Consider the following 11,335-nt stretch of genomic DNA (forward strand, 5'->3'; position numbering starts at 1 on the left):
AATGGAAGGGTTCATCTTTAAAATCTTTGTCTCTTCTTCCTTGGACAGAGAGGGCTGCCTCTGGGTGTTCGGCTTTTGTTAGGAGAAAATGTCCGTTTGACTGGGAGATGACTTTTGGGTGGTGATTATAGGTGGCATGCAGGGCAACAGGCTGGCCCTGGCAGCGGTCCTGGTAATATTGCCCTTCCCATGATTTTGAGCCGTGCCTGCTTCTGCCAGTAAAACACTTCTGTTCTCCTCTTCGCAGGTTTCAAACCCCCATGATAAAATGGTGAGGATCCCCTCCCAGCCCACCACTGAGGACTCCAAGCAGCACGGTTCTTCCCTTCCCAAACAGGGGCACTTTGATGCAGGACTGTCTGTGTCACCCAAAAGGAACAGTCTCTCAAGGACACACAAAGAAAAAGGCACTTTCCACTTGCTTAGCGCAACGAACCAGACGAACAAGGCAGCTGAGGTGCAGCAGTCCACCCGCCTCTTCGGTTTATCCAAGCCAAAGGACAAGAAGGACAAGAAGAAAAAGGGCAAAGGACACCGCTCTCAACCTGCTGGTGAGTGTCAGATGGGGCCCGAGGAGATCTTTAGGGGTTAGCGAGCTTGCCGCTCTCTGTGGCTGTTTAATCTCAGGGAGCCATGGAGCCCAAAGGGATGGGTTATAACTAAGTGAGGGGTGGAGAAAAACAGAGGTCGTGAGCAGATTTTCCAGCAGAAGGTGATTCTGCGCGTTTGGGAGGGAGACATGTTGTCCCATGCGTGCAGAGAACATTCTTTGATTTTTATTATTTTTCTTCCCCCCTGCTCTCTTCTATATGGCATTGTTGCTGCTCTCCAGGGCTTCAATACGGGCGCACCTTTTCTGCAGCCATGGGAGTTATGCTGACGCCCAGCCTGATGGGTTGCATCCTGTCAGCAGATGGCCTGGGGGTGCTCAATGCTCCCTTCTCCCTCCTTTCTCCCAGCCTAACTCAAATGGCTTCATAGCTTGGGCTCTCCTTATATTTTTCTTCTACTTTTGTGCAATATCCATGTTTATGCAGGGGAGGTGCTGATAAACACTGCCTGGAGCCAGGGCCGGGTCTTAGGAAAACTTTTGAAACCTGTGCCTATGTCCATGAAATCTTCTCTTGCAATGCCCCCTGCCGTTCGAGTCCCTTCCCCCCTTTTCTGTCAGGACACCTCATTCCTGACCTGTAGCACCTCTTGCTAGTCCAGTTGCCTCTCCTCCCGCTCTGAGCTTATGCACATCACTCCTGACCTGCCAGTGTAAAGTGATACAGTCATTTCCACACGTGGATTGATATTAGCCAGAGACTAGCTTGTGAGCCTCAAACCTAGCATACTTGTGTCCCAGGGCAAATTGGAACCCAGCACCTCAGGGATGAGAGGCTGCTAGTAGATTACAGGAATTTTGCTGCACGCCAGTCACACAATCATGGGACTGGTGGGTCTAGCAACTAAAAGGTGTATTTTAAATATCAGCCACCCAGAAAGGTTGTCATGTACTTGGGAATGGGACAGTGGGTGGTAGGCAGTGTTTGTTTTAACATAGACCCTTTCCTTGCCTGTTCCTTCTGGTGGTGATTCATGGCTGACTTTCCTTTCCCAGATGCTCATTCATCAGAAGCACCACCAGATGGCGAGGAGATCTTCTGCTGAATGTCTGCTCCTAATTCTGCAGGGATGAGCCTCCCTCTCCACTGTACTGTGTTAGGCGCTGTACATGCACCTGATGGGGCCAAAGCATGAGCAGCTCTCCCTCTACACATCAATCATTCTCAGCCTTTGTACAGCGGAAACCTCCCCTCCCACATTTTGCAGCGCGCTCCTGGCTCCTGCACCCCACCAGCTCTCTATGTGTTAAAATAAAACATTTGTAAAGGCTGCACATGGTGGGAAAGGGGCTCTGTCCTGCGGTTTTTTTTATGAATTCTGGCTGCAGAGGCTGACCACACTGCAAACAGCACCCACTTCGGGTGCAAATGTTGGTTGAAAGTAGGAATAGATGTTTCCAGTCTCTTCTTACTGCTAAAGGATGAAAGACTATGGCCCAAGGGGTCTGTGCCTCCAAATTCTCCTTTTCTGGGGAATACAACCAAAACCAAGCATTTAGCAAAAGCCCAGGACGCTGAAAATGGTGCGTACACACTGGCATATAGATATACTATATATATATGTGTATGTGTCTATGTATCCACTGGGATATACTTACAGTCTGTACAGACAAGCTGGGTTAGCTTAGCTCGGCCCAAGGATACCTGATGACTTTCAGGGCACATGTAGATATTAAATATCTTAGCCTTAATGCTCAGAGTGTATATTGGCCGTCATGCCCCTTCCAAGCACATTGTATGTTACATGCGACATTTCAGAAAGGTACCAAACACTAGGCAGCAGCAACAGTGTAAAAAAAATACAATAGAAAGTTACTCCCAAAGGATTTCTTTGGGGCAGAGGAATTAAAATTTAATCCGTTTCCAGCACCAAACAGAATGTCTTTGGATGTGTTAAGAACACAATCCAAAAAGGATGCTGTACTTGTGAAGTAATCCCAGGAAGCCAGAACAGACCGTGATCAAGTGACAACTGCTTTTTCATGTGTGAGTTAGTCTATTCCCTCCTCTTCCTGAGCAAGGCTTTCTTTGTCAGATTGTTTCTCAAGCAAGATGTCATTTGGGATCAACACTGTTTTGTTACAAATTCACTGTCCCATCATAAAACCCCATGAGAACCTTCCATTCGGGAATCACTTTTTTTAACCTACTGCCTGTGATTTTCTTCCCCTGGCGTCTCTTAGTGATGCCGTCTGTATGATCACTGGGCTTCTGTTTCTCCAGTTTCCGTCGGCTCGTATAGCTCATTTCTAACCCAAAGCAACTTCCGGAGCGCTCAGACGAGATGGCAGAGGTTGTAACCTGAGTGGGGAATTACTTGTGTGAGCAGATGAACCGGCAGGAACATAAAGCCCAGTATTTATGCATGTACAGTACTGTGTGCTTACATACACTTACCGGGGAGACAGTGTATCCTAATGGGCTGAACGTTGTATTACAGGTCAGGAGCTCCAGAGTCCTGCTCCCAGTACCACCACTGACTCACTATGTGCAAGTCTCCTAGCAGCTCTTTGCCTCAGTTTCTCCATCTGCAAAATTGGGATCCCTGTGAGAATTAGCAGATGTGCCCCCAATGCATTCATGATGCAAGGTGTTATACAAATGCTAAGTATGGTGGTAATGTGTGAAGACCAAGGGAGATACAGGCACAAAGCTGAATTGTTTGTAAATTCATTGTTAGCTCCACACACCTCAGGAGATTTGCCTAAGCAGATTTGTAAATGTCATGAGACTCTAGCCGCTTGGATCCCTTGAGCAGTTTGAAGCTGTTGTGGTCATTTCTTTCCCCACAGATTCTCCTTTTTTAAAAAAAAATTTGCACTATGTTTTGATTCTTATTTGCTTTATATCTCCTCACAAGCTAGTTACATGCAGTAGATTTCAGAATTCAGTACTAGCCTTTTTAATAATTAGCAACCGCAACAAGGGTGCTTAGATTGGTCTGTCTCGGTCAGTGGACTCCTGAATAGCCTGCTTGCTTTTGAAGCTCTCTGAACAATTCGTACTCAAAAAACAAAACAAAAAAAAAAGAAGTAAGATGTTTTCTGAGGTTATATTTTTGTTGTTGTTTTTTTTTTAAATATCATTTGGTGCTTGTTCTTAATTGCAAGCTGGGCTTGCAAAAATATTTATCTTTCTGTTTATTTGAAAGAGGTCTGGTTTAGAAAAAATTATTTTGTTTTATTTTTTTATTTTTCTTTTGTTTTTTTAAAGATGAGCTCAGTCAACCCAATGGTTTTATTTTGTCATTGCACAGTACAAAACCAAGGTGTGTTCAGTGCTGCATAGCAGCCCGTGTCCTGCCTGAAGAGTGGTTAGGTACAAGTGATTCCGGCTGCAGAGTTACTTTCAAGGCAAAGTATCTCCAGGCCAGATAAAAATTTGGGAAGAGAGGCAGTGGTTTTGGTCTGGAACCTTGCTGGCCCTCCGATTTCTTGTTTAAACAGGTTTGTGTTATATATTCCCATACCTCTTTGAGGCAAGGTAAGAAGCCAAATATTGCGCTTGGTGGAAGGGCCTGATTCGCCGCCGTTGGAAATCAGCGGGTGTCTTTCCATTGGCTTCAGCGGGCATTGGTTCATGCCCTCAGGCTGGAGTGGGATTTTTAGAAATAGGAAAAAGCAACAGCCATAGCTAATTTAAAGAACCTCTGCCGTAATATTCGCCTGCTTGTGAAAGTGAATGTGCTAAAAGGAAATTTGGGAACCCAGTCCCGTGTATGGCCTGGTTACCAATTTGTACACAGAGCTTGGCTGGCTGGTATTTTTGAAGGATCCCGGTTAGTTTGTAGAAGCGTTTGCCTGTGTGAGTGCATTCTTCTGCCCCAGTGATACATCTCCTCTCCCTAGAGCCAGCACTTCTTGAACTTACAAAACAGCACACCTAAATAGAGGCGCCTCCCCCAGGGGCCGGGGGGCTGAATCGTTTCTCTCTCTAGTCGTATTGTAAATAGAATGGCATTCAGTGCACTGTATAAGCTCAGTCTGGATTTCACCAAGCGGCTGGCTGCCCGTGTTGTTAAAGTTATTTGTGTTTGTATTGTCGTGAACAGAAACCCTTTGTCATTGGAGGATACAAATTGCTGCGTGATTTGATCATATTCGATTAAAGTCTGTAGTCCCGCCCTCCTCTTTCCTCCATCTTGTCATTTTTAGGGAACTGAAGGTTGGTTTTTTTTATCCGTTTTGCTCAAGTTTTCCTTGAAAAGTTGGAACTGGTCCATGGAGATGGATTCCCACTCTGATCCCTGCAGATTATCCAGCATTACCCAGATGTAGTGTTAAGTGGGTCAGTTTTAGCAGCACCGATGTTTTGGTTTTTTTTCCTTTCCTGGCCTTCATTAATGAATTATATTGTTCCACTTCCATGCTTGGCATCTAACTCTTGTTTGTTGAGTGCACTTTATTTCTTAGCGCGAGCCTGACATCCCACTGGGCTTCTAAGGCCTGGGTCCTCTCAAAAGTCACCTGCTATGTGCTGCGCTGTTGCTGCGCAGGAAAGCAAAGTTCACAAGTGGCTGCATGAATTCCTTACTGGTGCAGGGAAAAGAGTCATTTGCAAGAAGCTGCAGTTTGAGCTCCCTTTGCTAGTTTGTCATTAATGGGAGCATCAGATCTCCCTTAGGCTTGTGGCAAGGCTTGGCATGGTAGCTGTTACTCCACAGCAGGAGGAGCTTCAGAGAATAGCATAGTGAAGGATGCAATTTCAGCATAAAATATATCAGGTGGTCAGTATTAAGTAACTTCTGGCCACACCAGCAATCTGTGATCAGACTGCAGCTGTAGCATACGGTCCCTAGAATCAAAGGGATTGCCTGGGATTTGATGTCAACATCCTTTAAATGAAGTGATCATCTCAATATATAATTTTCTGTGGTGTTCGATGCCATAAAGCGCTTTAAATGGAATCTGTCTTGTCACTTCCTTTGCTGATTTTTGGTTATATTGAGACAATCAGGCGAATTCCTTCCCCTCCCCATCCCTAATACAGTCTGGGAAGGAGGTTAGAAGTTACAAAATATTGAAGTGTGAAGTCTGCATAATTTAGGCTTTGAAGAGAAGTAGGAGCCGTGGTGGAGAAGAAGCTTTCCATGTCACTTTTTTTTAGCCCAAAGTTCAGAATGTATGAATTTTACCACTGTCCCCTTCTAAATGTAGTGAGCTGAGAGCCCTCTCTTTCCTCGTGGGATCCATCTGTTACTCAGCCTTTCGGTTAATCCCTTCGGAAACCTAGCCCAGCTCCCCAGCTTGGAAGACTCATCTTACACATGACGCTGGAGGAAAATCAAGAGCAGCAATGCTGCCAGAGGGTTGAGGCAGGGGCAGGAGGGATTGGCTTCCCCCCCGGGTAAAGCAGAGACATGGCATTGGCATCAGTATCACCTCCCCAGCAAGGTTGGAGAATGCTGGGTAAAGGGCAACACTTCCATTGGGGTCTTACTAGAGAAAGAGGAGATGGAAAGAAAGAAACCCGAGAGTAAGGAGTGCAGCCAATGAGTGAAGTGCAATGAGGCTATTTCCATTTGCCAAGTACTATACAGTACCTCCGTGAACCTCATAGGCTATGTCTCTGGGATGGGAGCACTTGCTTTCCGTTGAGATGGCTGGAGCTTTTCACTACCGATAGCTCTTGAAGTCTGACCACAGGTCTAAGTTTAGATGGGTCTGATTTATATTTTCTTTGACGGGTATTTGTCGAGTCTGGTAATCTTCACACCTTCTTTAGGTTCCTACAACACCCTGAAGCTTTCACTGATCCAGTCCACTATGCCAGAGAGCCTTGAAGACATCAGGCTAGAGAGAGCGTAGTGGGTGCCAAATCTCATGGGAGTTGTCTGGGATAGCTGGGCAAGGGAAGACTGGTCAGAGGTGGCAACAAAGGATTTGATTGCCCCTTTAAACTTACCATAACATTCCTTGTTAACCAGAACTCTGGAAACTATTCTGCCTGCTGGCCAGGTTTGTAAACTTAAAATAATTTAAATTAACCTATGAAATAAATCATCCCCAAGTCCTCGTAATTCTTATTTCAGTTGTCAGAAGGGGCAGCAATCCATGATTAGTTCTCTCTCCAATGATCTAGCTACGTTTTAAAGATAGGCAAGCTGAACTGGTGTAGTCTTGGGCCTCTCATGCTCTTGAGTAATCGGAAGACCACTATCAATATACCTTTTAGGGCCTCATTGCCTTTTCCCTGCGCATGCACTTCACTGACGTTGAAGTTCTGCCCTAAAATATTCTGCTTCCATTGCCTGGAGGGGAAAAAAGGATGTAGTTCGCTGCTTTGCATACAGCAGTAAGCTTTGGATGTATTTTTAAAAGTCTACAAATATTGATCACATTCACTCTCTTACGTATTTTAACTCTATTCTTTATTGATAATAAACACTGACTCAGAACATCTATGTCCAGTTCAGTTTGCCTATGGTTAAAGTTTAGCCTCGTGTTTGTTTTGTACTAACATGGAATGCACTAGAGCAATCCACAGACTGTTTGAGGATGTGCGTTACAGTAACACTGTATACCTCTGCATCCAGTTCTTGGGGTTTTTATGCTTTGCATTCTTTCATGTTGAATCTGTAAAATAAATAAAAATAAAAAAGTTAAAATGTTGCAAAAAATAAAATTTAAAAAAAGAGGGTAAAACAATAATTGCTGTATGTTAATTTGTAATTATGTAAAAAGTGAGCAGGTTATTGACTGTAAAATTCTTTGTTTTTTCTGTAATTTGCCAGAAACCATCAGGTTTTGTAACATTTAGCTTTTATTTATCTTCCTTTCTAGTTAGCAGCAGCAACCTCTTGTAAAGACATTTTTTTTCCTCTAAATAAATTTGATTTTAAGTCTGAGCACTGTGTCCGATTTACTGCCATTCCTGTAGTTTTCCTTTTATTGACGGGATTTATTGCGATGAAGGAGAATGAATGGGGAGGAAAGAGAATTGACCTTACCAGTAATAGATATTCCCAGCTTTAACTTAAGAATCCCTACACGTATGTTTGAGGATGTTTTAAAATATGTGAACATTTATTTCCCCCTCTCTACAGTTTAAATTTTCTGGAGAAAAAGGAATTGTCTTGATTGGGATGAGACGACATGTGGGACGCAGATTATCCCACATCTGTCCACTTCAAGGTTTCTTGCACTTTCCTCTGTAGCATCTGGTGCTGGCCACTATCAGAGACAGGATATGGGATGAGATGGACCCCTGGCCTGATCCAGTCTAGCAATTGCTGTGTTCCCGTGTCTACCCTGCCCTTCAGGGATCATCAGCACTGAAAATAGGTCTGGTTGTATCCCTGAAGAATACAAGCAGGGCCATAAAGCTGTACGTGTCTTTGTGACAATTCTGCGGCCATGCTGGTCATGAGGAACAGAATCGAGATATGGTGGACAGGGAGGCAGGAGAGTCGGAGTCTGTTCCTAGCTCAGCCAATCAGTAGCTGTGTGACTGAAAGTAAGTTGCATTTCCCTCTGTATGCCTCAACTTCCCCAACTGGAAGATGGGTGTAATGATATTTGACTCTGATACAGCTTTTTGTCCATAGATCTTGGCTCTTTACAAGGCGGGTAAGTACCATTACCTCAGCACCTTCAACTCCAGAAACACAGACTTCTACTGTTACACTCAGATACATGCTATTAGCTGGGGTAGGCTGTCCTATGGCTTATAGCAGGGATTGACAATGTTCGGCCCATGGCCCACCAAGGAAAGCTGCTGGCAGGCTGGGTCGCAGGCCAAAGGTTGCCGATCCCTGGCTTATAACTTCTGTAGCCCATTGGCCATCAGAGGACAATATATTACTGTATAGTGGAGCCATAGTTGGCATTGCCTCCATGGTGACATCGTTTTTAGCAATCCAAGAAGGTGGTTATTTGTCCCAATCCTTTGTTTGCTCCACAAACTGAACTTCAACATACATTCTCTCCAAGTGTAAGGACAACAGAGCCTGCACCACCTGTCCTTTTACTTTGATTGTGGATGCAGATTAATTGCTTTTACTCAATATATGTTGTTTTACCTGTCTTCACATGGGAGCTATGGAGACTTTGATCAATATACTCAATGCTCGCTAAGTGCCTCTCTCTCTAACTTCGGCTGGAATGCTTGTTAGTGGCTTCTGAGAGTCACATCGAATCCCAACATGTCTTCCTGTGCCACCTAAACCAATAGTGCGCAGCAGGAACTACTTGTTCTCTCCTCTCTATCTCAGGGTGGATGTACAATATTTTCTCCAAAGGCCATGTCACGGTAGGGCACTAGCCTTTTCTGAACTGATCCCATTGTGGTGAAGTGCTTATACAAAATTAGATTTCCCCAACATCCCGCCCCATGGTCAACTAGTTACATGCAGTGTAGCCAATTTAGTCATTGGTTGGAAATGTGAATTGAAATTGAAACATGAATACATATTTTGAAAGCATAGGCAGTATATGATAAAATACTTACATCTGAAAAAGCATAGGTTTGAAAAGTATGAACAAAGACTAGCTTCCTCACACAGCTGTTGATTTTTCTGACAACGCTGATGCATTCATTCTGGCAATGCTGGTCAACCTAATAGTTTCAAATTATGATTTGTAAGCAAGGTTTGAATGAGCTCTCCCCTGACCGCTAGGGATGAGCTGCGGGGGGGAGGGAAGTCTTCAGGACCAGTCTGCAGAAGAGATTTGCCCACCCTCCCCTAGCATTGAGGTTCCCCCACTGAGAACTAAAATCACTGAGAACTGGTGGAATCTCAAGAGACCAACTCCCAGAGGTCACAGTGGCAGGGGACAGCAGAAGGTGACGGCACAGGGCCATTGGTAATGGAGCAGTGGAGTGAACGGTGGGTGGCATGATGAACAGTAGTGGCCAGGGTGAATGACAAGCAGCGAGCAGCTGGAGGAATGAGCAAGGTGCCTTCTCCCCACAACCCCATGCAAAAGCACCTCTGAACTCTGGGTCTCCATTGACCAAGGATAACAACTCAGTGCAGGGAGAAGGGAGGAACACGTTAAAGGAACATTTGTTTGTTGGACTATGTTTTAGTGACTTTGCTCCAGAATTAGGGTGCCCAGACAGCAAATGTGAAAAATCGGGACTGGGGTGGGAGGTAATAGGAGCCTATATAAGAAAAAGACCCAAAAATCAGGACTGCCCATATAAAATCGGGACATCTGGTCACCCTATCCAGAATGCTAGATTTGTGACTGGGAAACTGATTTAAATATACATTTCCTAGTAGGCCAAGATTTTAAAATGTATTATTTGCCAAGGTTGTTATCTCACATTGTTGCCATCTTGGGTAGTTTCTGTACTAAACATTTTTATTATATTATAATTACTTTTTACATAAGAACAGCCATATTGGTCAGACCAATGGTCCATCTAGCCCAGTATCCTGGCTTCTGACAGTGGCCAGTGCCAGGTGCTTCAAAGGGAATGAACAGAACAGAGCAACTATCGAGTGATCCATCCCCTGTCGTATACTCCCAGCTTCTGGTGAACAGAGGCTAGGGAAACTCAGAGCATGGTGTCGCATCCCTGCCCATCCTGGCTAATAGCCATTGACAGACCCATTCTCCATTAACTTATCTAGTTCTTATTGGATCCCTATTAAATTTTTGGCCTTCATAACATCCCGTGGCAAAAAGTTCCACAGGTTGACTGTGCATTGTGTGAAAAAGTACTTCCTTTTGTTCGTTTTAAACCTGCTGCCTATTAATGTCATTGGGTGTCCTCTAGTTCTTGTGTTATGAGAAGTAGTAAATAACACTTCTTTATTCACTTTCTCCACATCAGTCAAGATTTTATAGACCTCTATCATATCCCCTTTTAGTCATCTCTTTTCCAAGCTGAAAAGTCCCTGTCTTTTTAATCTTTCCTCATTTCAGAAGCTGTTCCATACCCCTAATCATTTTAGTTGCCCTTCTCCGTACCTTTTCCAACTCCAATACATCTTTTTTGAGAGGGGGTGACAAGAACTGCATGCAGTATTCAAGATATGGGCGTGCCATGGCTTTATGTAGTAAAAGTGGAGGAGCTTGGTTTGCCAAACTGATCAGCAAACCAGTGCTGACAACCTTTGTGAAAAGGCTGCCAAACACCAAGCCTCTGGACTGACCTCCCTGCACCATGCTCCATTGCCCCCATGGGGGCCCACAAATATGTTTGGCACCGGGCCCACAAAAGGTTAGTCTGGCTCTGGTTCCTAGGCGTGCGTGGAGTGGTACTGGTGGCGGCGAAGGCAGCCGGGCGGGCATGTCCCTTTCTAGAGGGCCCATTAACTGTTCTGCCCTGGGGCCTGGAATTGCTGTCGGCAGGCCTGACAATATGTTTGAGAATATGGCTAAGGAACAAAGAATGTATAGGCCCTACTTACAGGATGGGGGATACTATCCTAGAAAAAAAGACTTGAGGGTTGTGGTAGAGACTCAGCTGAACACGTGACCACAACTTGATCGCATTTATAGCGTGTCCAAAAGAGCTAATGTGATGCTGGGATGCATAAATAGGGGACTCGCGAGCAGGACTAGAGAGGTTATTTTACTTTTCTATATTGGGCACTAGTGCGACCATTGCTGGAATCCTGCCTCCAGTTCTGGTGCCCACAGTCCAAGAGGAATGTTGATAAATTGGAGAAGGGTCAGAGAAGAGCCACGGACGGGAATAATTAAAGGATTAGAAAACATACCTTACAGAGAGAGATTCAAGGAGCTCAGTCTATTTAGCTTAACAAAAAG

The 11,335-nt window shown here is 44.6% G+C and overlaps 1 protein-coding gene across 2 annotated transcripts in view; it reads left to right on the forward strand.

The window, feature by feature from the left end:
* The window catches only part of AKAP13 (A-kinase anchoring protein 13), a 123,163-nt gene extending 115,705 nt beyond the window's left edge, over window positions 1-7,458 (forward strand). For both annotated transcript variants that reach the window (XM_044978947.1, XM_044978946.1), the window contains exons 32-33: window positions 248-551; window positions 1,607-7,458. In XM_044978947.1, the coding sequence (XP_044834882.1) occupies window positions 248-551; window positions 1,607-1,656 (354 nt within the window). In that variant the 3' untranslated portion in view covers window positions 1,657-7,458. The remainder of the gene's footprint in view (window positions 1-247; window positions 552-1,606) is intronic.
* Window positions 7,459-11,335: the final 3,877 nt, after the last annotated feature.

Source organism: Mauremys mutica, chromosome 11, assembly GCF_020497125.1.
Source record: "Mauremys mutica isolate MM-2020 ecotype Southern chromosome 11, ASM2049712v1, whole genome shotgun sequence".
NCBI lineage: Eukaryota > Metazoa > Chordata > Testudines > Geoemydidae > Mauremys > Mauremys mutica.